The following is a 27,810-nucleotide window of genomic DNA, read 5'->3' as shown; positions in this document are numbered from 1 at the left end:
TCCCTTTGGTCCTTTTATCCTCTTTTCTGAGCAGAAAATAAAATAAAGCCCCCCTACAGCTCAGAGTGGACGTTGTCCTGGTCCAACATGTCCTCTGTGACCACATGCTCCTCGACGTGAACTCCTTCTTCACCCCCGTCCTCTTCCTCCGTGGGAGCCTGCTGCTGGGAGGACTGGGGATCCTGCTGGTCCATGACGGCCAGGAAGTCGTAGGCCTCCACCGGCGGGGGCCAGCGCTCCTCTCCCAGCATCCCTGCGGAGGACGGAGAGGTTAGAGGACGGAGAGGTTAGAGGACGGAGAGGTAAGAGGACGGAGAGGTTAGAGGACGGAGAGGTAAGAGGACGGAGAGGTTAGAGGACGGAGAGGTTAGAGGACGGAGAGGTTAGAGGCTTCGCGCTCGTCGTAACAGGAGCAGCCCACTGTCCTCCTGCTCACCGCGCTGCATCCATTTTAAGGTTCTCTTATTAGTTTTTAAACCTCTTAACGGTCTCGGGCCTTCTTATCTGTCTGATCTGCTTTTATAAACCCTGGCGGACCCTGAGGTCCTCCGACACCGGCCTTTTAATCATTCCCAAAGTTAGAACCATAACCCACAATTAGGCATCATTTCATTACTACGGCTCACGTCTGTGGAACAGCCTGCTGGAGAATCTCAGGGCCGCAGAGACTGTTGATGCATTTAAAAACAGCAAGACTCAACTTTTTAACTTGGCTTTTAGCTGATTCCTTTTAGTCTTTCTCATATACCCTTGTTTTAACTAGCTGTTTTCGTTGTTTTAACGCAGGTCTTATTGTTTTATGGTTTTAAATTGTTCTTATGTTTGTTTTAGCAGGTCTTGCTTCCTAGACCTACTTTTATGATTTTATGTTATACTTTTAAACTCTTTTAGTGTGTATTTTAACCTCATAGCTTATCTTATCCTGCTTTCTTGTAGCTTTTAGCTCCAGGGTTTCCTCATGGGGAGCCTCCATGCTGGGAGTGGACTCTGGCCTGCAGGGGGTCGTCCTGGGGGTCGTTCGTCATTATTAAGTTTTATGTTTTATGTACAGGGCTTTGCGTTGCATTTTTTATTTGTATGAAAAGCGCTATTCAAATAAAGTTTGATTTGATTTGATCGATCTGATGGGCTGACACCGGCACTGGAGCTGCTTGACAGCCGTCTCCACTGCGAACCCTCGGGGAGGCGCTACAGACACCCCGTCATGAACAAGTCACAAGTCTGCTTAGCAGTGTTGTGCAAGTTCCTACTTCTCATGAACTAGTTCAAAGTTCAGTTCACATAGTTTAAAAATGAACAGTTCACATCCATAGTTCACCATTTTCACTTTGAACTAGTTCAAATTCAGTTCATTTCAGTTAATTTTTTGAAATGTATTCTACGAAAGAGTATTAGGGCCAGGCAGGAGAAAAATAAAAATAATATTTTAGAGGAGGAAGATTTTTTTTTCATTATGCACTTCGAGAAAAAAGTCTAAATGTATTTCCACTTTTTTTTCGAAGTGCACAATAAAAAAAAAATCTTCCCCTCTCAAATATTTTTTCTCCTGCCTGGCCATAATACTCTTCCGTAGTATTCCATAATAATTGGACCTAAACAGTGAAGCTGAAACTCCCATAATCTGAACAGTTCAAATTCCAGTTCCTGATCTGAACAAGTTCTTTATTTGCAAATATGTTGCGTTCAGTTCAACGTTCTTACAGAAACGAACGTGTTCATGCACAACACTTGTGCTTAGATAAGCAAACGTGCATCTGCCTAAGCCGCCTAGTTGAGAACAGATCAACCAAACCTGAAGGTCTAACGTGGAGATTCTGTGGGGACTGAGGTCCACTCTTGTCTTGGAGATCTGTTTATTCTGGTTTTCTTTCGCCTGCTAACTGCTTTCAAGCAGGAATGTGACCCAAACGCTTTGACTTTTCTCCGACATGTGTTGCACATTTTCTGAGAAAATCGAAGATTTACGGAGAAAAGCATTCCTGCAGAAACGAATAACTGGCGGAGAGATGTTCCTTTTAACCTGCTCGAGACTCTACAGAGTGAATGAATGAAAAAAATGTTATTGGTCACCACCAAGCATGAACACTTAGGTCACAACCAAAAGGCCAGGGCTGAAGCCTCGGCTTGTGAATGCCCATTCTTACATTTCAGAATGTTCTTTTGTCTGACATGTTTGAGACATTTTCCTTATATGAAATACAACAAATGAATAATAGCTAACAACAACAAAGAGCATATGCACATATACATGCATACCTATCTGCTTACAGTATGACCTACCTACCTACCTACCTACACATATATCCATACATGTACATACATATATACAAGCACATTACATATCCACATACCAATGTACACTACGAATGCTTACACTTACATACATGCATGTATCTGCACACACATGTTAAAAAAGGATTACTGTTATTATTATTATTATTATTGTTTATCATAATAATACTCCATGTACCCATCCTTTTGTTTCATTTCTTTATCACATCATTCAATTACCCGGGAACAAGTCTGTACTTATCTATCATCATGTTTTGATACCTTTTTTTTTTTAATAAAAAACACATTTTTTCTATATTTTAATTCTTCCGGTAATGCATTCCATAACCTCACGCCACAGACAGACTTTTCGCAACTGTATTCCAGATCGGTTGTTTTCCAGTTGAATTAACCCCCCTCTCTCTCTCTCTGAACAGACTCATATCCGGCACTTTACAATCCGGCACTTTACAAACCTCATTGTACATTTCTGTCTATACTTTTTACCTATCCTAAGTTGCTAAGTCACTTTTGTACAGACTCACCCGGCACTTTAAAACCTCATTTTGTACATTTCCGGTCTACATTTTATTTTACTGTCTATACTTTTTATTGTGTATACATTTCATTCTATTTTATTTTATCTCTTATATATTTGTTTTTATATTTGTATTGTGTTGCACCAATCCCCATAACAAATTCCTCGTGTGAAAACTTGGCAATAAACCCCTTTCTGATTCTGATTCTGATTCTGATTCTGAACATGGTTTGTATGTTCGGAGGAAGTAGATTTGTTCTGGCTTCAAACATAAGTAAAGCCTTTTTCTGTTTTCTACCAGGTCCATGTATTTGAGTGCTTTTGACTTGATGAATAATACATTGGTGTCATCATAAAAGTCAACATTATTCACGATTCGTATTACTCTTTTCTGTATTGTGCAAACTGTCTGTAGTGTGGTTTCGCAAGCATTACCCCAGATTTCAACACAGTAAGTCAAGTAAGGTACAGTAGAACAAGTGTGCAGTATAGAGCAGAGGTTTTCAACTGGTTTTGTCCCAGGGACCACCATTATAACCAAGAAGCAACTCGGGGACCACTCATTTTGGGGATGTTTGTTTTATTTTGCAACTTGCTTTTAAATAAGAGTATGGGTCTATATAGGCTATTTATTTGCATCAGTGTCTATTTTTATTTGCACCTTTTGCTATAAAAAAAAACAAAACAAAAAACAGTTTGCAAAATGAACAATAGGAAGCCAAGAGGGCTTATAATATTACAAAGTTCACTCTCACTCATTTGACATAATTTGGATGGGTAAACTATTCACAAAAATGAATAGAAAATGGAAAATAAATTGAGTCTAAAGAATACATATATATTTTTTTAAATTATTGTTTTCCATTTTACAATTTCACGGACCACCTGCAATACCGCCACGGACCACCAGAGGGCCGCGGAGTATTCATAGATCTAAAGTTGAAAAAATGTCTGACTTTGCTCAATACTCCGATACTTCTGGAAATGTTTAATCTTACTTGGCTTACCTGTGGTTTCCAACTGAATTTATGGTCTATTATTATCCCCAAAAAGGTGTTCTCGTATTCTCTTTCTAAATCAATTCTTTCTATTCTTAAACCTACCTGAGTTGTTAAATGTGTTTTACGGTTTCCAAAAATCATAGATTTGGTTTTATTTAAATTCAAAGATAATTGGTTGACATCACACCACATTTTCAGTTTGCCTAGTTCAGCTGTCACGTTCTCCATTAGCCTCTGGAAACAATCATCTGAACAGAAGACAGTAGCATCATCTGCAAAAATTACATATTTTAAAATGTTCAACACTTTACAGACGTCATTTATGTACATAATAAATCATTTTGGTCCAACTATCGACCCTTGTGGCACTCCACATGTGATCCAACTGAAAATACTGTCTTCTATATAATAATATAAAATAATATCATGGTCTATTGTATCGAACGCTTTCTTCAGATCTATGAAAACCCCCACTGCAAACTTTTTCTCATCAACTGCACTTGAAAGCTCTTCTATAAGCTCCATCAAAGCCATCGACGTTGATCTACTTTCTCTAAAACCATATTGACAATCAATTAATAATTTATGTTTTTCAACAAAGCTGTTCTATATTAAATATAGCAATAATGCACATATATATGCCTTTGGTTTTTACCTGCATGGTATCAATCATTAATATGTGTGCAGACAAGGTAAAAAAAAAACAAAAAAAAAAACAAAGCTGTCCAGTCTGGCAACAAAATGTTTTTCAAGTATCTTTAAAAATTGGGATAAAAGAGAAACTTGTCTGTAATTTGTGTATAATTTTTTTATCTCCAGCTTTGAACAGTGGAATTACTTTCGCTACTTTCATTTTATCTGGGAAGCGGCCCAATTGAAAAGATGGGTTACAGATGTATGTCGTAAGCACTACAATAACTGAGATTGCTTCTTTTACTATAGACATGTCAATCCCATTCCAGTCAGTAGATTATTTGTTTTTACATTTTTTGACAAGTTCAATAATCTCTTTATCCTCAACGTTTCTCAGGAAAATTGTTGCAGAATTTCTAGCACCATAACATTGCTCTGCACTGCCCTTCTGGCAGTGTTATTTCCCCGGCCAGTTTGGGGCCCACAGATACAAAGAATTTATTAAAACCTTCTGCCACTTCATTCATGTCACTGGTAACTTTTCCATTGTCAATAAAATGACTCAGAGCTCAGTCACACATATCCCACAATGCAACCCTCTAAAGCAGCAGACTTGCACTCTTTTTGCTCCAAATGAGAGAAAATTGCGAGATTTTCTTGCACGTTCTCTTACGCAACCAGGGCAGGGTTTCCAGCCAAGGGCCAAATTCAGAGTTCATTAAAACTTTCTTCTTGAGAAACAACTATTGCAGTGATGTTTCCTCTGTATTCTGTGCAGAGACGTGATGGAATATCCTGGATATCATCACTGACTACGTTTACATGCAGTCAAAATTCGGGTTATTGCTAATATTCCGGTTACTGAAACATTCGGAATATTCCGTTTCAATGCGTGAGCAAACAGGGTTATCCCTGTATACATGATAATTGATCATTTGGGATATCTGGATCAAACCAGCGACGCACGGAGAACGTCATGAAGCAATTCCCGTCATTTCTACTTCTTCTTCCTGTATCCAAATCCAAACAACAACAATAACAGCAGCACGGTGGATAATGAACAGCCCAGTATAAGTCGTTTTGTTTCTTGACCCTGTAGTTCTCCTTTTTCAGCGTCTTCCAGCGGTGCTTGATCTGGTCTGGCGTTCGTACAAATCCTGCTTCGCGCAACTTTTCGCTCACCTTTTTGTAAATCTTGCTATCCCGGTACTTTCTACCGTCTACAAATGCCAAAATGTTCATATCTTTCATTACATTTATGAAGTGATTAGTCTCCTCCTGGTTTTGCGTTTCACCAAGTACTTCCTGGACTCAAAAGACCAAGATTCCTGGTTCCTTGCGCAGAAAACAAATTAATGTTCCTTTTGATGGGGATATCCCGTTAGGCGAATACATGACCAAATATTCAGGATAGAAAAGGAGTAACTCAGGGGTTTTTAAAAACCGGAATATGAGCAAATTCCGGTTATTCAAATGGGTTATTTGTGTTTACATGGCCGTGCGCAACCGGTTTATTGCTAGTATTCCGGTGCAGAATTAAGTCGTTAAGTTGTTTTTTAAAAGTTAATTTGTTTTGTTAATTTATTTTGTGAGCGAGATATGTGAGGAGGTTATTGAACGATAGATAAGTGAGTGTTTGAGTAGATTATTTCTGGGAGTTGGAGGTATCAGGTATCCAGAGCTAGTATTTCTGGTGTCATGGTTATGTCTTTCTCTAGTATTTAGTAATTGGTTGAAAAAATATTCAGGTGTCTGAGTAGGGCTGGGGATCGATTCAAATGTCAAGAATCGATTCGATTCCAATTCTTAAGATTCAGAATCGATTATCAAGATTTGATTCGATTTGATCCGATATTGATTTGGGTTAGTGTTATTAAAACTGTTCTTTCAGCTGTTTCATGAATTATATGACTGTAGTTATGCAACATATTAATACTAGTATTATATTGAGATTCAACAGCAAGTATTGGCAGCTAATGATGCTGTAAGGACCAATCACCTCCCAGAATGCTCATATAACTGCTTTCAGAAACATCGTGTGGGTCAGAATTATCAAACAGATCCAGGGAGGAAACAGTCCGTATATAATCGGTTTTATTTTTTCCCACATTCCGTTTAAATTTTTTTCCCATTTTCGTACTATCACGGTTTTTAATTTTTGAGAATTTGGTTTTTAGCATTTTTTGCAAATGTAACCCCAAGACAGTATAAAGTAATGAAATATAGACAATTTATGCAATTATAACTGAAAACTTGAATGTTTTCATACCTTTAAACATATTTAAAGGCAAAAACATGGCACTTGTTATGCTCGTGTCCAACAAAAAATTCCTTTTTTGGGCATAAACAAAAAAATACCAAAAGTTGTATGAAAGTTGATGAAAAAAAAAATAGATAAATTTAATCGATCTTTAGACATACGAATCGATTTTTAGGAATTAATATGAGAATCAATTTAGAATCAACACAGGCCTAAGCTTCATGAGTGTTGTTGTGCTGCGGCTGCCGTGCTCCTTACCCGCCGGCGGCTCCGCCCCGTCCTCCACCCTCTGCAGCCACTGCAGCACCGAGGACGCCCCCATGGCAGCGCTGGGCGGGTACTGGTAGATCTCCCCTCCGGAGGGCAGGTGTGCCAGCACCAGAGCAGGGAGGGGGGGCATGTACCCCAGGTACGCCCCCAGGACTGACATCCCAGCCGGGGTCCGCCCCCTGCCACACGGGCCAATCACACATCGTTATTCATGAATAAAAAGGGAGGATATGTCATGGTAGTGGGAATGGGGAGTGCCGTGCGTACAGGTGGATCCAGCAGGCCAGGTAGCGCTCCACCCTGCTCCCTCCCAGCTCCACCACCCGCCTCAGCTCCTCCACCAGGGCCTGGTTCTGCCTCCGCCCGATCTCGTCCTCCTCCTCCCCCACGAAGAGGAGCAGGAGGGCTCGGCCCGGCTGGAGGAAGGACGGCAGGTTCTGCACCGTCAGCTCAGGCTGGAGGGAAGAGGGAGAGGAGAGGTCAGTGATGGTCATTTTCAATTCAATTCAATTCAATTCAATCTTATTCATATAGTACAGGGGTCGGCAACCCAAAATGTTGAAAGAGCCATATTGGACCAAAAACACAAAAAAACTAATACGTCTGGAGCCGCAAAAAATTCTTCTTTTATAAGCCTTAGAATGAAGGCAACACGTGCTGCATGTATCGATATTAGTTATAACTGGGGGAAGATTTTTTTTCTTCATTATGCACTTCGAGAAAGAAGTTGAAATGTTGAGAAAAAAGTTGAAATGTCGAGAAAAAACACGAAATTTCGAGAAAAAAGTCGAAATGTCAAGATTAATGTTGAAGTACAATCTTGAGACAAAAGTCGAAATGTCGAGAAAAAAGTCAAAATGTTGAGAAAAAAGTCGAAATGTCGAGAAAAAAGTCAAAATGTCGAGAAAAGTCGAAATGTCGAGAAAAAATTCAAAATGTCGAGAAAAAGTTGAAATGTTCAGAGAAAAGTCAAAATGTTGAGAAAAAAGTCGAAATGTAGAGAAAAAAGTCGAAAAGTCGAGAAAAAAATCAAAATTTGGAGAAAAAGTTGAAATGTTGAGAAAAAAGTCGGAATATCGAGATTAAAAAGGAAAGGAAAAAGGAGAAAAAAAGGAAAAAAAGAAGAAAAAAAGAAGAAAAAAAAGGAAAAAAAAGGTCAAACATTTTTGAAAAAGCTCCATGGAGCCACTAGGGCAGCGCTAAAGAGCCGCATGCGGCTCTAGAGCCGCGGGTTGCTGACCCCTGATATAGTGTCTATTACAACAGAAGTTGTCTGCAGGATCTTTCCAGAGACCAGAACATAAACCCCCGAGCAATTATTACATAAACAATGGCAGGTAAAAACTCCCCTAGAGGGAGAAAAACCTTAAGCCAAACATTGGCAAGAAAAACTCCCCTTTAAGAGGGAAGAAACCTTGAGCTTCAGCTCCCTCCAGGCTGATAAAAGCCAGTTACACTCCTAGCAGATAAATGGATGACGGTACAACGCAGAACCTCCATCAGGTCTGAAACTGGTGAGCAGGTGGAAGCAGCGACTCCTGACCGGAGGACAGAAAATAAAGTCAAGACAGAAGAATGAAGCCTGAATCCTTCACTTCACAAGACAACGTGGACTTCAGTGGCCTCGTGTACAAAGATCTGAGGAGCCGCTGATGCAGGATCAGGAGGAGAGGTTGGTTTGTGCCAACTTAATATATGAATACAGTTTTTATTGAATGTTTAGGCGACTTTCAGAGTCTGATATTGAGTCGGCTGCAGGTACTGCAGGACTCCAGGAAGTGTTTCTCCGGTGATGGAGGCCGGGACCTGGACAGGGCGTAGTGTCGTGCTCCCACACATACGCTCAATTCCACATTGATTGTGATGTTCAAAGAAACATTTTTGAACATCTGAATTTTTTGGGGCGTAGAATTCCACGCACTCTTTGTACATGAGGCCCCGCGTCTCTGTTATTGTTCATATGAAGTGTAAAACTGACTGCGTTTACATGCACTCAATAACCCTTTTAAAACCCGAATATTGGCAATAACCCGAATTTGCACGGCCATGTAAACACCAATAACCCCTTTGAATAACCCGAATTTGCTCATATTCCGGTTTTTAAAAACCTGAATATGACCCCTGGGTTACTCCTTTTAAAACCCGAATATTCGGTCACGTAAACGCCAAACGGAATATCCTGATCAAACGGAACATGAATTTGTTTTCTGCGCATGCTCTGTTCGCAAGGAATCCTGGTCTTTTGAGTCCAGGAAGTTCTTCTTAACACGGAGAAACACAAGATCAGCCACACTTTTGGAGTGAGGAGGAGACTAATCACTTCATAAATGTAATGAAGGATATGAACACTTTGGCATTTGTAGACGGTAGAAAGTACCGGGATAGTGAAATTTACAAGAAGGTGAGCGCAAAGTTGCGCGAAGCAGCATTTGTTTTGGATTTGGATACAGGAAGAAGAAGCGGAAATGACGGGAATTGCGTCATCACGTTCTCCGTGCGTCGCTGGTTTGATCCAGATATCCCGAATGATTAATCACCATGTTTACAGGGATAACCCTGTTTGCTCACGCATGGAAACAGAATATTCCGGATGTTTCAGTAACCGGAATATTAGCAATAACCCGAATTTTGACTGCATGTAAACGTAGTCACTGACTGATTGTGTCATCCGTCAGATCAGACCCAAAAGGCGACCACAGTCTAATCGCCACAGCACCTGGAAATAGTGCGGACCCAAATTCATCCGAGCTGAAGATGGCCGTCGCCACGTCACTTCCCCCACTGTTTACGTCAGAGAGAGTAAACACATTTTTAAATTCGGATTCTGAAAGATGCTTCAGATCCATGTTGGATCCAGGAAGCTGGTGTTGAGCTGCTTCCAGCCGTTTAGACCAGGATCAGACCTAAAGCTGAGAGGTTCTGAAGTCTGAAGTATCGGTGCGCCGCCACTGCTGCAGCTAAACGGTTTCAGCTAAACGGCTGCAGCTAAAAGCCTCGTACCACGGGGTTGAGCAGGACAAGGCTGATGTGGGCGAGCAGCTCCTCGGCGGAGGAGGACAGGGGCAGCGCGGAGGGACGGGTGTTCGTCCTCCAGGATGGAAACACCAGCACGGCGGGGAGGTCCACGGCCAGCTCTGCAGCCCTGCACACACACCAAACACACACACAGATGCTTTACCATAACAAACAATGGCCTCATCTATATTTGTCAGAAGAAATGCACCAGAACTGGAGCTCAGATACGATCTCACTTGTTCATTATTATTACTCAGCTAGCTCTGGAACCGGGGAGACGAGGCCCCTGGCTCCCGATCACAGCCACCAAACTTAAAACATTCTAATCACAGATTTCATTGCAGCGATTACGGGAACAGTTGGTCCACTGGTGCAGTCAGAACCACCTGGACCCGCTCAAGATTGTATATATGTTCATAAGTGCCACAATAAGTGTACAGTTTATTTACTGTACATTTGTTATTTACTGTTTGCTACTTTTTAAATCTGGGTACAGTGAGCGAAATAACCGGAGTCAAATTCCTTGTCGGGCAATGTTTAAACTTGGCCAATAAAGCTGATTCTGATTCTGATTACGGGAAACTTCTGATGACATCATGATCACTTTTCACTTGAGAAGAACTTCTACAGAAACAAAGGTTTTCCCACTGCCCGGCCCCGCGGGCCGATGGGTTTGGAGCCAGTACCGTTCCCCCGCCGGTGGGCCCGTCAGCAGTCCACTCAGCACCTCTCCCCTCAGAGACCTGGCTGCCTCGGTGAACACGGACACTCCTGGACAGACGGGGACACATCAGAGACACACCTCCAGCAGAGACACGGCCCAGTAGGGACACGGCCCAGCAGGGACCGTTCTTCAGTACCTGTCTGCGTCTGGAACAGTCCCAGAACCCGGTCGGGCCTGAGGCCGGCGAGCTCGGGCCGGGCGGCGTCCTGCGTGAAGGAAGTCACATCCTCTCGGGTGGACAGCAGCACGGGGCAGGCTGAGCGGCTCCTGGGGGGACACAAGGGGACGGACGTAAACACTCTCAGCCACAGGGCTTTTCTTGTGGAAAACCACGGGGCTTATGGGAAACATGACAACGCGTCAGCAGATGAGAAAACCTCATACAACCCCCGGGACGGATTTGATCTGCCGGTAAGAGCCCGGGCACCTACTGCATCTTCATCCCGCAAGAAACTAAGATGAAACACTTGGGTCCAGTGAGCTGACTCATCCTCTGCTCTCTGCTTTCTCTTCTTCTTTCAGTCTCTTCATCAGCGTCGGAGACAAACGTCCTGCAGGGATGGGCTGGTATTCTGGGGACCAAAGCGTCTCCCATCCCTGAACGTGGTGCACATCCCCGTCTTTACGTCTACTAAACAGACTTTGATGTGCGCTTAAAAAGGTGCACAGCTCCTTCATCTGTGCTAGTACGGAAGAGTATTAGGGCCAGGCAGGAGAAAAATAAAAATAATATTTTAGAGGAGGAAGATTTTTTTTTTCATTATGCACTTAAAGAAAAAAGTCGAAATGTCGAGATTAATGTTGATGTACAATTTCGAGAAAAAAGTCGAAATGTTGAGAAAAAAGTCAAAATTTCGTGAATAAAGTTGAAATTTTGAGAAAAAATTTCGACTTTATTCTTGAAATTGTATTTCAACATTAATCTTGACATTTTGACTTTTTTCTCGACATTTCGACTTTTTTTTTTATTGTGCACTTTGAGAAAAAAAATCGAAATGTCGAGATTAATGTTGAAATACAATTTCATGAATAAAGTCGAAATTTCGCCTTTTTTCTCAGCATTTCAACTTTTTTCTCGAAAATGTACTTCAAGATTAATCTCGACATTTCGACTTTTTTCTCGACATTTCAACTTTTTTCTCGACATTTCGACTTTTTTCTGGACATTTCAACTTTTTTCTCAACATTTCTACTTTTTTTCTCGAATTGCATAATGAAAAAAAAATCTTCCTCCTCTAAAATATTATTGTTATTTTCTCCTGCCTGGCCCTAATACTCTTCCGTAGGTTATAAGGATTTCACTGTTATATCTGGTCAATCTGTATGTAACTTAGTCAAGGCGTACTGTTGATGTGTTGTTGCTTTTTGTGTGCGTTTCTTTGTTTCAGGACTATCTTTGTTAATGTCCTTTACCTATGCATTATAATTCATAAGTGCAGTTATACCCTTAATGTTTGTCGTGCCAAAAGTTCAATCCAAAAAAAAAAAAAGGTTAAGAGACTTTGATGTAAAACTGAAGTGATTTCTCCTCACATGAGGATGAAGCGATGCAGCGCCTCACTACCCAGCATTCCTCCGTACGGCTGGGCGGGCTCTTGGGGGCGGAGCAGCAGGACACTGGGGAAGGCTGTGATTGGCTGGAAGGGAAGGGCTTCTCCCGTCCGCGCGGCGCAGAGGTCGGTCCACTCGCCACAATCCACGGCGCTCATCTGAACATCGTCCATGTCGGAATCTGAAGAGACGGTTCAAAAAACGCAACGTCAGATCTTATTTACTGTCGCTTTCAATAACTCAGATATTCATTTCTACGTTTTCCTTGTTGAATTGCAGATGTGTGATTATCGTTTTTATAGCAGACAAAAACAGCAACAGTCGGTTTAATCACAAAGGAATTCTGATGGAGAGCTCGACTACGAGGAAATTATAGTATTATAAACTATGGATGAACCAATGTTCGTCCTCTAAAACAACTTTGATGAGAAAAACAAGACATATATTAAAAAGGAAATCGACACTATTCTAGAGATAGACGCTACACTAGTATAGTATAGTAGTAATATATATATATATATATATATATATATATATATATATATATATATATATATGTATGTACATATATATATGATTGAGAAAACTCCATTAACAGGCGATAATCTACTTTTGACAATAACTATTTAGTCTACAATTCTGTATAAATGATTCCCATGACGTGAGTCGTGTGACTAATGTCAACTTTAGAGCGGAAAAACGAGCTAGCTAGCTGTTTAAGAAAAGAAAATTTGTTGCGAAATTGACTTCATATTTAACGCTAGTTAGACCTGATGGATAAATTTGTGACAATAACGAAGCCTAAAGCTGGAGATTGTAACGTTACAGCTCGGCCTAACGTTACTCCTTCCACGTCTGACGAGGCCAAAGTTTCATCAATCGTAAACACATGTAGCTAATAACCCAGTCAGGAATTGGTTAATTAGGTGATATAAGCAGAATAAAACTCATTCAAAAGTTATTATAAGCCAGACTTAAAACTTGACACATTAAAAAAAAAGGGAAAAAATAAGAATTACAAGCGGGGATCCCTGCTCTGTTTTTCTCTCATCCAAGGGGTCCCTGGGCTAAAAAAGTTGAAGACTCCTGATGTAGACCAACAATCGGAACACGCGCTGTGCGTACGGCCTCATCTTCCAAGGGGGGCCACATTTTGCGCAAGGGGACGCATATGCGTTACCGTGAAGCGGAGGAGAGAGAAGAGACCTGTAATCTGATCGTGCAATGATTGACAGCACTAGAAATGTGACCAATCAGAGGGCTGCATGTGCAGGCAGGCACTTGCAGAGCTACAGAAGGCGAGGAGATGTCGACATGTCATCCAAAAGACATCACGAGTCAGGAGCGAGCAAGAGAAAGAAAAAGGCAAACACAGGAAACTCGTGCTTCACTTGAAGGTGCGTATGTTATTAGAATAAAACTTTGTGGCCCAAACACCTGAGCTGCCACTCAGACAGGAATCTCTGTCTCCATCTCTGTCTAGACTGGAGGATTGTGTTTTTCCAGCGGCCCTGATGAACATTTATTGAACACCTTCACCTCTGTGGAAAAGGAGTGGTAAAATGACCAGTTAGTGGTCGTATATAAGCTACAAACTTCAGCCAATATATAATATATTGGCTAATGTTTTATATCAATTTATGTTGTTAAGAAGTTGTCGACTATTTTTAAGGAGATAATGTCGCCATCTGTTGGTGAATTTAATTCACAACAGTCAGCTTTTGAGGAGACGTTACAGAAAAAAATATTGATTGAAGTGAGTGTGTAGCTGATGCATTTGTTGACAGAGGGAATTAAACGTGATTGTAAAATTTGACACATCAGTCTGTTTGATTCTGAATTACGGTATGTTTTCTTTGGACTGTAGTCAGTACATAATAATAATACAACACAACAATAATGATAATAATAATAATAATAATAATAATAATAATAATAATAATAAGAGTAGTTTTTGTTAATATTAGTAGAAGTAGTAGTGAAGAAAATGATTACAGTGAACTGGAGAGAAGTAAAACCACCAACTATAAGTCAATGGACCCAGAGACTGAAAGATGTAAACATGATGGAGCGAACGACGGCTAGTCTACAACTCACAATCAGAGTCGGCATAAGCGAACTAAGTGGCTGCTTAGGCCCCCGTGACCACTAGGGGGCCCCCAAGAGTTAAAAAAATTAAAATAAAAAATACAACTTTGTATGTGTGAGTGATTCACATTCATTACTCAGGTAGAAGCATAGATACTAGAGTTTAAAAATACTCCTGTAGAAGTTGAAGTATCAACTCAAGTTTTTTACTCAAGTAAAAGTATAAAAGTACTGGTTTCAAAACTACTTAAAGTATAAAAGTAAAAGTAATGTAAGGGGGGAAAAAGCCATTAAGGACAAAAGCCATTGAAAATGAATGTATCTTAGTATAATGCAAATATATTAAAGAACCATATATGTGTACTATTGAGCATTAACATGTGTTTCAGAGAGCAGGAGATATGATGACTAGTTGCCTATAAGTATTGTAATGGTGCAAAAAGTCAAACTTCAGAGGCATGTTATCATTTATCCTAACCTTTATTGGAATGTACATCCAAGTTTAGTTGCAGGAATCTGAGGGAACGGATGTAAGAACAAAACTGGACAAGAACATCTGAAACAACCACAACCAAATTCACTCTATCCGGATGGAGCAATTTAACTGGATAGTTTTATTTTAAAGACTGAAATGCAATAGAGTAACGGGGCTGTTTTTAAAATGTAAGGAGTAAAAAGTACAGATAATTGTGTGAAAATGTAAGGAGTAAAAGTAAAAAGTCGTCTGAAAAATAATTACTCCAGTGAAGTATAGATAACCAAAATTTCTACTTAAGAAAGGTAACGAAGTATTTGTACTTTGTTACTTGACACCTCTGTCAAAGGTATGGTATTGTACAAAATCACAATAATTAATATTATTACATAAAAAAAATTATGTTAACAGACTAGAGTAGATACTGCTGGCGTATTGACTGCTGCCTCTCGGCTCCAGAGTTCCACTGGTCATGTGTTCATTCAACCGTGCATTGCACACGGCACTTCTCATCTGAGGAGCCGGTTGAAGGCCCACCATGTCGCAAGACGGAGTGGACTGGCAGTTATTAGTATTAACAACAAAGTTGGCAATCAAATTTCTTATAGTGATGTCATAAATGACTTTGCTTCCAGAAAAGAAAGGAAACACAGCTTATAAGGAGAGGGTGGAATATTGAGGACAAATAAAAAAAGTCAAAGGTTTGTATTACAGTAGTTTATTTAGATTTATTTCTCCCTAATTTTACCAAAGCTTTTGCACATTTTTACATCGTTTTCAGAACTAATTATTTCACTTAATATTGGATTTTTCATAACCTTGTTTCTGGTACCTCTGTTCAATACATCATTATTTAAGTATTTGTTTGATTTTATTTGTTTATTCTATTTAATAATTTCTGTTTTTGTACATTTTAATTTATTCTTATATGGAGAACATGTTTATCTAAGTTGAGTGATTTTTTATTATAGTTCTAGTTTTTGTAGTACTTTGTTGTTGCACTTAATTGTTGTTGCACATTGCTGTTGCAGTTTATTTAAAACCAAAAATAAAGTCGATAACGTGTTTACAGTAAATGGTTTATAATTTATCTATTTGATTATTTTGTTTCTTTTAGTAGGCCTACACTGTAGATGACACTCAGTATCACACAAGGTTGGAGAAAGACATTGCAATGGCCCAAGGAGTAAATACTTATATGGAAACAATTGCTTTTTCAAATAAACAGAAAATTAAAAAAAAAAAAAAAAGAAACAAAACAAAAAAACTAAATAAGACATGATCCCTCTCCAGTAGAGCCGTTTACCTGCCAGCAGCTCCGCCACCTCGATGAAGGAGCTAAGAAAAGCCATGGAAACAGCGTCCCCTGGTGGTGAGAGGAGGGACAGCATGTTATCATGCTTTTTTTTTGTTTGCATATACAGGACTGTCTCAGAAAATTAGAATGATAAAGTTCTTTATTTTCTGTAATGCAATTAAAAAAACAAAAATGTCATACATTCTGGATTGAATACAAATCAACTGAAATATTGCAAGCCTTTTATTATTTTAATATTGCTGATCATGGTTTACAGCTTAAGAAAACTCAATATCCTATCTCAAAAAATTAGAATATTCTGGGAATCTTAATCTTAAACTGTAAACCATAATCAGCAATATTAAAATAATAAAAGTCTTGCAATATTTCAGTTGATTTGTAATGAATCCAGAATGTATGACATTTTTGTTTTTTTTTTAATTGCATTACAGAAAATAAAGAACTTTATCACAATATTCTAATTTTCGGAGACAGTCCTATATATCAATGGTTAATACCATGTTGGTAAACCTGAGGCATATATATGCATTTTTAATATATAATATATATATACACATATACATATATATATATATATATACATATATATATATATATATATATATATATATATATATATATATATATATATATATATATATATATATATATAAATACACATTTTTTTTTTTTATGTGAAGGGAGGGGGGTCGGGGTGAGGGGTGACATCCGCTGCTAGTCTAAAACGCGAAAAACACAGGGAAACGCACAACGAGCACACAAGCCTTGGAGATCTGAGAGAAAAACCAAACAGACATGCTTCTCCTGACGTGTTCCGTGTCCCTGCCACGGCCCCCCCGGCGGGACGCTCACATTTGAGGTAGAAGAGCACCACGGAGAGGCTGCTTCCTGCCACCGCGGCCAGGAAGCCGTCAGAGCTCAGCTGGGTGACGGAGTCCATGTCCACGGCGCCGCCTCGCTCTTCAAACACGGAGGCCGCCACCTCGTCGTCCAGCTCGCCTGGAAACATCCACACAAACACGGATAAACAGGGACACTTCATCCCCCCCTCTGACTGATGTCTGATTATTGCTCTGTATGTTTTACCAAAATGTAGATCTTCCTCCTCATCCTCCTCTTCATCCTCCTCCTCCTCATCTCCGTCCTTCCTTTGCGTCATGAAGAGGTCCAGCACCTCGTCCAGGCTGTGTAGGGTCAGATATTTCACCTCCGAGCTCTGGAACGGCACAGAAACACAAACCAGGGGGGTGGAGACGGAGTCCTGCGGCGCAGAGCGCGGGAACGGGCGGTACCTTCTCAGGCAGCCGGTAGGCAGCGTTGTACTCCTGGGGGGTCCGCACCGCCGGACTCTGCCTGGGGGACACAGACAATTCAATTCAATTCAATTCACTTTATCTGTTGAACAGGGACCGTACATATTAATAAACACATGTGTAAATATGCATGGTTGTAGCCAGAGGCTAATTTCTACGACTGAGCTCGATAAAAATCATTAAGCAATAAAACATGTTACCATTGATAAAACAGTAATTAAGTGACCATAAAGTTAAAGTGCTAAGTGCTTAAGTGCTAGAGTTTGTAAAGTGCTGATGCATATTGCACATTGCCCTATTGCACTTTTCTGGCACACACTGTGCATATTTGTTATTATGTATGGACCATTTTACATTTGCATACGTACTAAATGTATGTAATGATACAGTAACGGGTCACGACAGGACTTGTTAATCACCACCATAACCCCCCCCCCCAAAAAAAAAGCTCTTACATTAGAACGGTGTCGGCAACCCACGGCTCTAGAGCCACATGCGGCTCTTTAGCGCCGCCCTAGTGGCTCCCTGGGATTTTTCAAAAATGTTTGACCTTTTTTCTTCTATTTTTTCTCTTTTTTTCTTCTTTTTTTCCTGTTTTTCTTCCTTTTTCCTCTCCTTTTAATCTCGACATTTCGACTTTTTTCTTGAAATTTTTACTTTTTTCCTCGACATTTCGACTTTTTTCTCGACATTGTACTTCAACATTAATCTCAACTTTTTTTTTTTTTTCGACATTTCGACTTTTTTCTCAAAATTTTGACTATTTCCTCGACATTTCGACTTTTTTCTCAACATTTCGACTTTTTTCTCGACATTGTACTTCAACATTAATCTCGACATTTCAACTTTTTTCTCGACATTTTGACTTTTTTCTCGACATTTCGACTTTTTTCTCAACATTTCGACTTTTTTCTCGACATTTCTCCTTTCCCCATTTGCCTTCATTCTAAGGCTTATACAAGACTTTTCATTTTTTGCGGCTCCAAACACATTTGTTTTTTGTGTTTTTGGTCCAATATGGCTCTTTCAACATTTTCGATTGCCGACCCCTGCATTAGAAGTACAGTTATCAATTACAGTTACAATATCGAATTTATTCTAATAGCCCAATTAATGTTCACAACTCTGGTTTTCCTTCAGCCAGATTTTAAAAGAAGGTAAAGGAGAGCTGTTTCTGATAGTGGTAGGAAGACTATTCCAATACCCCCCCCCCAAGATGGACAGAACATTCCTGCCGAACGCAGTGCGCCTGCAGGGAAACTCAACATCTCCTCTGTCGCAGGCCCTGGTGTTCATGCCAGGACCTGCGACTCGTGATGCACCGAATGTTCGGTAACCGAAATTGTTCGGCGAAAATAGCAAAAAAAACACCCTTGGTGTTCGGTGGAATAAGTGGGGTAAAAAACTAACAATTACCTGTAATAACGGCGTGTTTAAATGATGCAAAAGAAGTGGACAAAACAAAATAAAGAAAAAGAAAATCAATCCCTTTCCCATATTAATCTATGGGAAAGGGATTGATTTTCATTTTCTTTATTTTGTTTTATCCACTTCTTTTTCACTTTTTTTCCAATGCACTTTAATGCATTTTTTTTGTTTTAAGGCCTATGTTACAATTTTTCAGCAGTCAGCTATAGGCCTAATGTAAGCTCAAAGATGGCCAAAAAAATTATTTTGCTAATTTATTTACTTTAAGTTATTGTGCCTTGTTGGTATAATGTCTGCTGGAATATGTAAAAAAAATGCTGGGAAATTAAAAAATGTTCAGTTGTTCATGTTAAAAAAATATTTCTACCTTTTAATTTTGTAAAAGATTTTTTTCTTTGAAAAGCATGCCTAAAGCACATTTATTTGATTTATGCAATGGTGAAAAAATTGGCAAAATAAATGGAAAAACTGCGAAGAACCATTGTTCGGTATGTTATTCGGTATTCGGCCAAGTGTTTATTATTATTTTCGGTTTCGGCCACAATTTTTCATTTGGGTGCATCACTACCTGCGACAGAGAGGGTCACGGCTCAGACACTGACATGGGAGGTGGGAGAGGTTCTGCAGGGGTCACCTGTGGACGAGCAACAGCAGGGCGACGCCGCGCAGCCTCCAGGCCAGAGTGGTGGCCGTGTCCAGGTCCAGGTGCTCGGTGGCGGGCCGGGAGAACAGGAAGACCTGAGGGGTCAGCTGGTAGGGGAACTGGGGGGGCGGCACCGACGACGGGTCCACGTAGACCTCGGACTGGCGGGGAGAGACAGAGACAGCTGTATGCAGAGACAGGCCTATGCAGGAGATGAGGATGCTCCTACCTCCTATCTAAATCATTAAAATGAATTGACATAGTTGAATTAAACACTGCACTCCTAATGTATAAGGCACACAAGCATCTCCTTCCATCCTGTATCCAGAGTCTGTTCCAGGCTAGAGATAGCCGGTACGACCTGAGAGGCACTGCTATATATAATAGAACCAAAACTAGCATAAATACTAAAGAAAGATGCATATCGGTTGCAGGAGTTAAAATATGGAACAGCCTAAATAATGAATTAAAAAACTGTAGTTCAATAAATACATTTAAAACGATGTATAAATCCAAAATAATCGAAAGATACAGAACATTAGTGTGATACAAAACTATATATATATACATACATTGTTGTTGTAATAATAATATCTATATACCAAAAAATGTAATGATTGGTCTTTGGTTTCCTTTTGTTTTCACTCTTCTAGAGATTGTTTCTGTTTCCTCTAAGCATTGATTATTTACTTTCTCTCTTAGTTGTTTTTCTGAGATCTGTCTTCTGTTTGTTTTTTTTACTAGTTTTTTCTGTCATATTTATATTTTTCTTCCTTCTTGTTTTGCACGTGTGTTTACTTTGCTGGGTTTTTTTGTTGTAGATTGTTTGTCCTTGTTGTATTAGTACAGTAGTAGTACTATGAAGCAAACAAAGTTGAAAAGGGTAGGCACAATAAGCTTAGGCTTCAGCCTACACCTTTTGGTCGGTTTATTCCTTACTTCCTTTTATTATTTCTTTCCTACAAAAGGAAATGGAATGCTAAGTATTTATCAATGGAAACTGATGGACCAAATAAACTACTTCATCATAGGGCTGGGCAATATATCGGGATTTTAATATATATCGATATATTTTCAAACGCGATATGGTACGAGAAAATATTGTTTATATAGATTAAATTTTTTTTTTTTTTTTTTATGATTTTGATATAGCTTATTTTGTGACAAATTGATTTGAATGTTTTATTTGAGATTTGCACAAATGTTTTGTTATTTGCACAGTCTGCCTGTTACTGTCTACATTGTATTAATTGCACAGTGTATTTTAATTTCATAGTTATGCAGGAAAGGGATATTTGTTTTATTTTATTCAAGAAGCATTTTTATTCTATATATGCAGGCAGTTTATTTTTTATTTCATTTTTTTTTTACATTTTGATATTGTGCAGACCTCTGTTAATAAAGGAACCTGTGTGACATTTGGCACGAGGCTTTGTATTAAAACTGACTGTTTTTTTAAGGGTTTGCCTCAGAAAAAAATGAAGCTAACAGAGATGCTATGCTATAATGTTTTGGGGGAAACCCCAATTATGGCACAGAAAAAATAGCGATATATATCGAGTATCGCCATTCAGCTAGAAAATATCGAGATATGACTTTTGGTCCATATCGCCCAGCCCTACTTCATCATCATCATTACCAGCAGCGGCGCCTCCATCAGCTGCAGGAAGGCGTGGAGGCTGAGGGTGGACACGGCCGTCCTCAGGGGGGTCAGGGGGCAGCGGTCCGACGTCATGGGGCTCATGAAGGCGCTGTGAACTCTGCAGTGGAGGAACCAGACTCGAGACGACGGCGACGACTCGTTCACCCTGCAACGCAGACCAGACATGACCCTGACGGTACTCTGCTGGGGGGGGGGGGGGGGGTCGTACCGGTGACTCGCGCGCACAAACTCACCCCAGCTGCTTCAGAACCGGACCTCCGGTGATGAGGATGAACTGATACTTGGATCCGTACACGTACGCCGTCTCCATCAGCGACCTGTGCTCTGGATTCATGCACGGCAGGAGAAGACAAGGCAAGTTTATTTGTACAGCACAATTCAACACAAGGTAATTCAAAGTGCTTTACATCAATATTACAAGCAGCAAAGACACAATTAAACAGTAAATAACAAATAAAATGAAATAAAAGGATAAGAAAAGAGGTAAAATAATAAAAAGCACAAGTTGCACAACACATCTCATTCTTACAATGGCAAGAATTACGTTTCTATACGGTCAAATCGTACAAAGACCGGGTCAAATACAGTATTACAAAGTAATCTGTGCCGATTCGTGCTGTGAATCAAACCAATTTGACAATTCTACGTCACAATGCCTGTATTTAGGGTTTATCCATAACTCATGACCGGATCTCTCCGGTTCTGGCGCTTCCTCCCCCTCCCCATCCTCACCTTGCGTTCCCAGACTGCGGACGAACCCGAGCACGATGTCCTTCCTCCCCCGTGCTGCCTTCTCCATGGCCAGCAGGTCGGCGTCTGTGTGGACGTATTTGACCTCCTCTCGCAGGATGGCACTAGGAGACGCAACAAGACGTTATATCTGCACCGTTTCCCTTGTTTACAACCTGGCTTAAGTAGATGTATCTGTGTGTTTGGAGCGTGTGTAGCTCCAAGTGCAGAGAGCTCTACCCGGTTATGGCGCTTTTCCACTAGTACCTACTCAGCCCGACTCGCCTCGGTTTGGTTCTTTTCCACTAGGGGTCTAACGTGCCGAGTAGATACTTTTCTGTAACTATTCTGCTGAGGTTTTAAGCGGCTGAGTCGGCTGTATCTGACGTCATCACACAATACGCCACCGATTGGTCGGGGGGTTGGAGTCAGACGTCTGAGTCAGGAGGCGGAAATCAGAGAAAGAGCAACTCTGACAGTGGCTTCTTGTTTATTTTATTCGACAGGCAATTGCAGCAGAAGTCGGTTTCGTACGGAAGAGTATTAGGGCCAGGCAGGAGAAAAATAAAAATAATTTAATTTTAGAGGAGGAATACTTTTTTTTTTCATTATGCACTTCGAGAAAAAAGTCGAAATATCGAGATTAATGTTAAAGTACAATTGCGAGAAAAAAGTCAAAATGTCAAGAAAAAAGTTGAAATGTCGAGAAAAAAGTCGAAATGTCGAGAAAAAAGTCGAAATTTCAACTTTATTCATGAAATTGTATTTCAACATTAATCTCGACATTTCTACTTTTTTCTCAAAGTGCACAATAAAAAAAAAAATCTTCCCCTCTGAAATATTTTTTCTCCTGCATGGCCCTAATACTCTTCCCTAGTTTCATGATCCAACTCTGAGGTGCAGATGTTCATAAACCTGGTGGCTGAGGAGAGAATTAAAAAGGGATCTAGACGGGCGATAAAGAACGACCAGATCTACCAGGAGCTCTGTCTCTTCATAGCTGCTCGTGGCTCCAGCTGACTTTTCAGCAGCGAAGGGACAAACAAACAAAAAAAAAAAGAAGTGTCGCACTTGAAGCTTCTCCCACTCTCATTTTTTAACTTGATATCAAACACAAGCCACAGACCCAGCAGCACATCTATCTTCTACTCCAGGTTCTACATCTTTAGTGTTGTCTTCTTCGTTTAGATCACACAATCAAATACATCACAGCAGCTTCACTCCAACCTCCTACTTCTGCTCCAGGTGCTGAATTGTTATGGAAAAGAAACCAGGCCGAGTTGAGATGAGAAGAGCCGAGTAGGTGCTGGTGGAAAAGTGCCATTAGAACAGCTGTTCTACTCACAACAAGACTTCTGAGACGATGGAGTTGACGTCGAAGACGGTGTCCAGGTCAAAACTCAGGAACTCCTTCCCGCCTCTGCCGGCACAAAGACACCACATGGTTACCGAGAGGCCGACACCAGAAAGTTATGCTGCCATTCCTCCAAACTGCCCGTGTGTGATGTTATATTATTTCAAAAGTAACTGATCTGCGTCAGACGGAGGAATGATTGACACTTTACAGGCCCTGTACCATACATATAATGCAATAGGTCTGGGCAGGTGGTGGAGATGTGATGGTACGGGAGACACTATCTGGGCACCACAGTCACCTTGAGAGCTGCAGCCCCCCCCCAGTTATCCCCTGCACCAGATCTCAACCCAGTACAGCAGATGTGGGAGGTTCTGGAGGAGGAAATGCCGGGCATCAAATCTGCAGCAGAACTATGGATATGGACTAGGCCTGTGTTGAAAAAAAATCGATTCTAAATCAATTCTCATATTAATTCCTAAAAATCGATTTGTATGTCTAAAGATCGATTAAATGTTTTTTTTTTTTTTTCATCATTACAACTTTTGGTATTTTTTTGTCTATGCCCAAAAAAGTGATGTTTTGTTGGACACGAGAATAACTGGTGCTGTTTTTGCCTTTAAATATGTTTAAAGGTATGAAAACATTAAAGTTTTCAGTTATAATTGCATGTATTGTCAATATTCCATTACTTTATATACTGTCTTGAGGTTACTGTTGCATAAAATGCTAAAAACCAAATTCTCAAAAATTAAAAACCGAAATAGACCGAAAATGGAAAAAATTTAAACGGAATGTGGGAAAAAATAAAACCAATTTCATACGTCTCTGTTTCCTCCCTGGATCTGTTTGATAATTCTGACCCACACGATGTTTCTAAAAGCAGTTCTATCAGCATTCTGGGAGCTGATTGGTCCTTACAGCATCATTAGCTGCCAATACTTACTGTTGAATCTCAATATAATACTAGCATTAATATTTTGCATAACTACAGTCATATAATTCATGCAACAGCTCAAAAAACCTTTTTAATAACACTAACCCAAATCCATATGGGATCGAATCAAATCAAATCTTGATAATCGATCCTGAATCTTAAGAATCGGAATCGACCCCCCGTACCTGAACAGGAAGGCCGTGTGCCGCAGCCGCTCCTCGGTGCAGTACTTCTGGACCCGCTCTCTTCTGCAGCTGACCTGAAGTAAAAAGGGACATATTGGTTGTTTTCCCCTCGTTCCTCCGCTGCAGCAGCTACAACAAGCCGGCCGCGGTTACCTTGCCAACCAGTATCCCATAATCCTGCAGAGCTTCAGCAGACTTCGCTAGCTCCTCCAGGAAGAGAGTGATGGTCGGAGTGACTGGAAACAGAGCAGAGGAATACACATGTTTAAGGAGGAGAGGGGAGGAGCAGCTCCTGACACGCCTGTCAACATCAATGAAGCCTTTATTTAGGGATCCATATCAATTTTTTTTTTTCATTAAAACTTTTCTCGGAATTCTGAGATAATTAACTCGTTAATTCGGAAAAACAGAGCAGTTTTTTTTTAATTAAAATTTTATCTCGTTATTTCAGAAAAACAGCAGATTTCTTTTTTTAATTAAAATTTTATCTCATTAATTCAGAAAAACAGAGCAGATTTTTTTTCTCAAGTGAATGCAATACGCTTCCGTACAAGCCTTCTATTTTATTTTAATTTATAATTTACTGTCCTTAATTTGTAACTACATTTTATCCTGAAGTTGTGTACCTTTTCTGTATATATCTGTCAATAAAAAAATAAATAAAAAAATTAAAAAAGCTGTAAGTGACGTCAACAATGATGAAAGTCTCAGTCTGCAGGTCTGCCAGGCCCTTAACCTACACAAGCATGGAACACAATGCAAAAACTGGAGATATTGTGCTGTTGGCGTTGTTAGGATTTTATGAAATTGTTAAATGTATGAGGGGTTTTTCTATAAGATTGTACACTGATGGTTGCTCTCAGTGCAGAACCAGCTCCTGTTTTCATGACCAGACTGATTAGCTGAGTTCTTCTGGGACGGTGAAGAGGAACGGATGTTTTAAGATTAATGGTTCTCCTCCTGTTTTTCTCTGGGTTTTGGTTGTCGTAGATATTTGCTGGGTTGGCATGTCTGATTAGAGGTAGGCAACAGAAAATATACAGTACGGCTGACAGTGTGACATGTTTAAGTTTCTTTCCCTGCAGTTGGCCTCCCAGATAAGGTTCAACATCGGCTCCTACTAGGGCTGGGCGATATGGACCAAAAGTCATATCTTGATATTTTCTAGCTGAATGGCGATACTCGATATATATCGGTATTTTTTCTGTGACATAATTGCGGTTTCCCCCAAAGCATTATAGCATAGCATCTCTGTTAGCTTCATTTTTTACCGTTTTTCAGTTTTAATACAAAGCCACGTGTCAAATGTCACACAGGTACCTTTATTAACAAAGGTCTGCACAATATCAAAATGTATAAAACAAATGAAATAAAAATAAACTGCCTGCATATATAGAATAAAAATGCTTCTTGAATAAAATAAAACAAATATCCCTTTCCTGCATAACAATTAAATTAAAATACACTGTGCAATTAATACAATGTAGACAGTAACAGGCAGACTTTTCCACTGAGGTTGACAGTTGTGCAAATAACAAAACATTTGTGCAAATCTCAAATAAAACAGATATTGCATCTCTTTGAGCAAATCTCAAATAATTACAACAAGTCAACTACTGTACATTTTACAGATTTTGTGCCAGGAAAACTAACTTGTCAACACTGTCAGGTTTCAGCACACAAAGGTACTTTTTTGCCAGTGCGAGGGGTCAGCGTTGATGTACAGTCAATTTTTCACAAAATAAACTATATCGATATAAACGATATTGTCTCGTGCCATATCGCGTTTGAAAATATATCGATATATATTAAAATCTCTATATATCGCCCAGCCCTGGCTCCTACAACGTACAAAACACCTCCCTTTTTCAGTATAAATATGACTGGATTGATGACCACAGAGTGCATTTCTCTCCTAACTCTGTGGTTTGAGAAAAGTGTACCTCCGGCTGGAAAACATTGTGCATGATATAATAAAAGCTTGTAAAAACTTTGATTCTGTTCACTGGTTTTCTTATGGTGCACCAGACAAACGAACACGAGGATCTTTCAGCGTGTTTCACTGGTGTGAGCAGTACTGGAGTTGAGGGGGGATGAGGGGGGATGGCATCCCCCCTTAAATAAAAACGGTCAGAATCATCCCCCCTGTAAAACTGCCATCCCCCCTTTCCATCCCTTATGTCATTTCATCAATGAATGTGGTTTTACTGCTATTTCAACATTTAGAGTCATAACCAGAAAAATAACACCAGAAAAATTTGACAATTTTCACCTGTTTCAGGTAAATTTTCACTTGAAATAAGTAGGAGAATCTGCCAGTGGGACAAGATTTATCTTCTTATTACAAGCAAAAAAATCTTGTTCCACTGGCAGATTTTTCTACTTATTTCAAGTGAAAATCTACTTGAAACAGGTGAAAATTGTTGTTTTTTCCAGTGACGAGTCTTGTGTTAAGTGTAATGAGATTTTTTTTTACTAAAATGAGACATTTTAACTAGAAATAAGACAAATATTCTTGTTAATATTTTGAGTTTTTGCAGTGATCCATTTTACTTTTTTATTTTTTTACATTTTACGTTTTTATTGTTGTGTTTTGATGTATTAGATGTAAGCCCAGTGGATATTTAAAGCTTACAGAAGGCTGCATTTAACTGCTGCTATGTCATTCCTGCAGTATTTCTGCAGGTTTTTTGGCCACTGCTATTATTTGTAATATATTATATTATTTGTAATCAGCACAAATTATCTGTCCCCATATGATAAAATCCACCATCCCCCCTGTTTTTATTTTTACAACTCGAGTACTGGGTGTGAGAGTTGTACCTTGATGCTCAAAGTAGATGAACAGCATCTTCCCTGAGAGCAGTTTGTCCTGCAGGTCTGCAGCTGTGAACTCGATGTGGCTGGAATCTGCTGCTCTCATACACAGCAGCAACACAGCAATCCACATCCTGCAGGAAACTTCTGTCATCTCTGGGAGGGAATGGCTGTCCAAACAGGAACAGAGAAACAGAATTAATAAATAAATAAAGGGTGAAATCAGAAGAAAAGGGAGCATTTTGGCTCTGTGCATGAATGATTTGTCAAATTTACCATTGCAGCTGTTACCTGAGAAAGATGAATGTGGAGAGAAACGTTAGGGTTCAAACCACGAACAGGGAGGAACACGGAGGAAGGCGTTTTAAATCTATTTGAAGGTGAAATTGTGTCATATGAATATAAAATCCAGCACCAACTCCAAATGTAGCTCTCAACCTGAGAAATGCTACTTTAATAACCAGGCTTGTTGGCCGCATGCTAATAAATGTTCTTCCACGTCTTTATACAGCTAACACACATTTCATATGTTACAAATATTCGTATATTTCGTTGTAAACATGTACTATATAAAAATATAAGATGCATTTTCGTCAG

The 27,810-nt window shown here is 39.8% G+C and overlaps 1 protein-coding gene across 1 annotated transcript; it reads right to left on the bottom strand.

Annotated features, from left to right (window-relative positions):
* Positions 1 to 27,810, bottom strand: txndc16 (thioredoxin domain containing 16). Its single transcript, XM_061715622.1, has 20 exons — positions 27,505 to 27,810; positions 27,220 to 27,383; positions 24,550 to 24,632; positions 24,397 to 24,470; positions 23,266 to 23,340; positions 21,924 to 22,045; positions 21,425 to 21,515; positions 21,168 to 21,336; positions 19,520 to 19,689; positions 17,437 to 17,497; positions 17,231 to 17,360; positions 16,997 to 17,143; positions 16,133 to 16,192; positions 12,246 to 12,444; positions 10,849 to 10,979; positions 10,675 to 10,759; positions 9,974 to 10,115; positions 7,241 to 7,428; positions 6,962 to 7,152; positions 1 to 253 (listed from the first exon to the last, which is right to left on the bottom strand). The coding sequence occupies exons 2-20, from the start codon at positions 27,365 to 27,367 to the stop codon at positions 54 to 56; spliced, it is 2,466 nt and encodes an 821-aa protein (XP_061571606.1). The 5' UTR covers positions 27,368 to 27,383; positions 27,505 to 27,810; the 3' UTR covers positions 1 to 53.

The sequence above is a fragment of the Cololabis saira genome, chromosome 24 (assembly GCF_033807715.1).
Source record: "Cololabis saira isolate AMF1-May2022 chromosome 24, fColSai1.1, whole genome shotgun sequence".
NCBI classification, from domain to species: domain Eukaryota; kingdom Metazoa; phylum Chordata; class Actinopteri; order Beloniformes; family Belonidae; genus Cololabis; species Cololabis saira.
This window is presented reverse-complemented; position numbering and strand designations above follow the sequence as displayed.

Coding starts and splice junctions, on each gene's coding strand:
- txndc16 (XM_061715622.1), bottom strand. CDS start 27,367: ATGACAGAAGTTTCCTGCAGGATGTGGATTGCTGTGTTGCTGCTGTGT. Junction 10,116..10,674: donor GGCCCACCGGCGGGGGAACG/GTACTGGCTCCA, acceptor GTGTGTGTGCAG/GGCTGCAGAGCTGGCCGTGG. Junction 7,429..9,973: donor TTGTCCTGCTCAACCCCGTG/GTACGAGGCTTT, acceptor TCTTCCCTCCAG/CCTGAGCTGACGGTGCAGAA.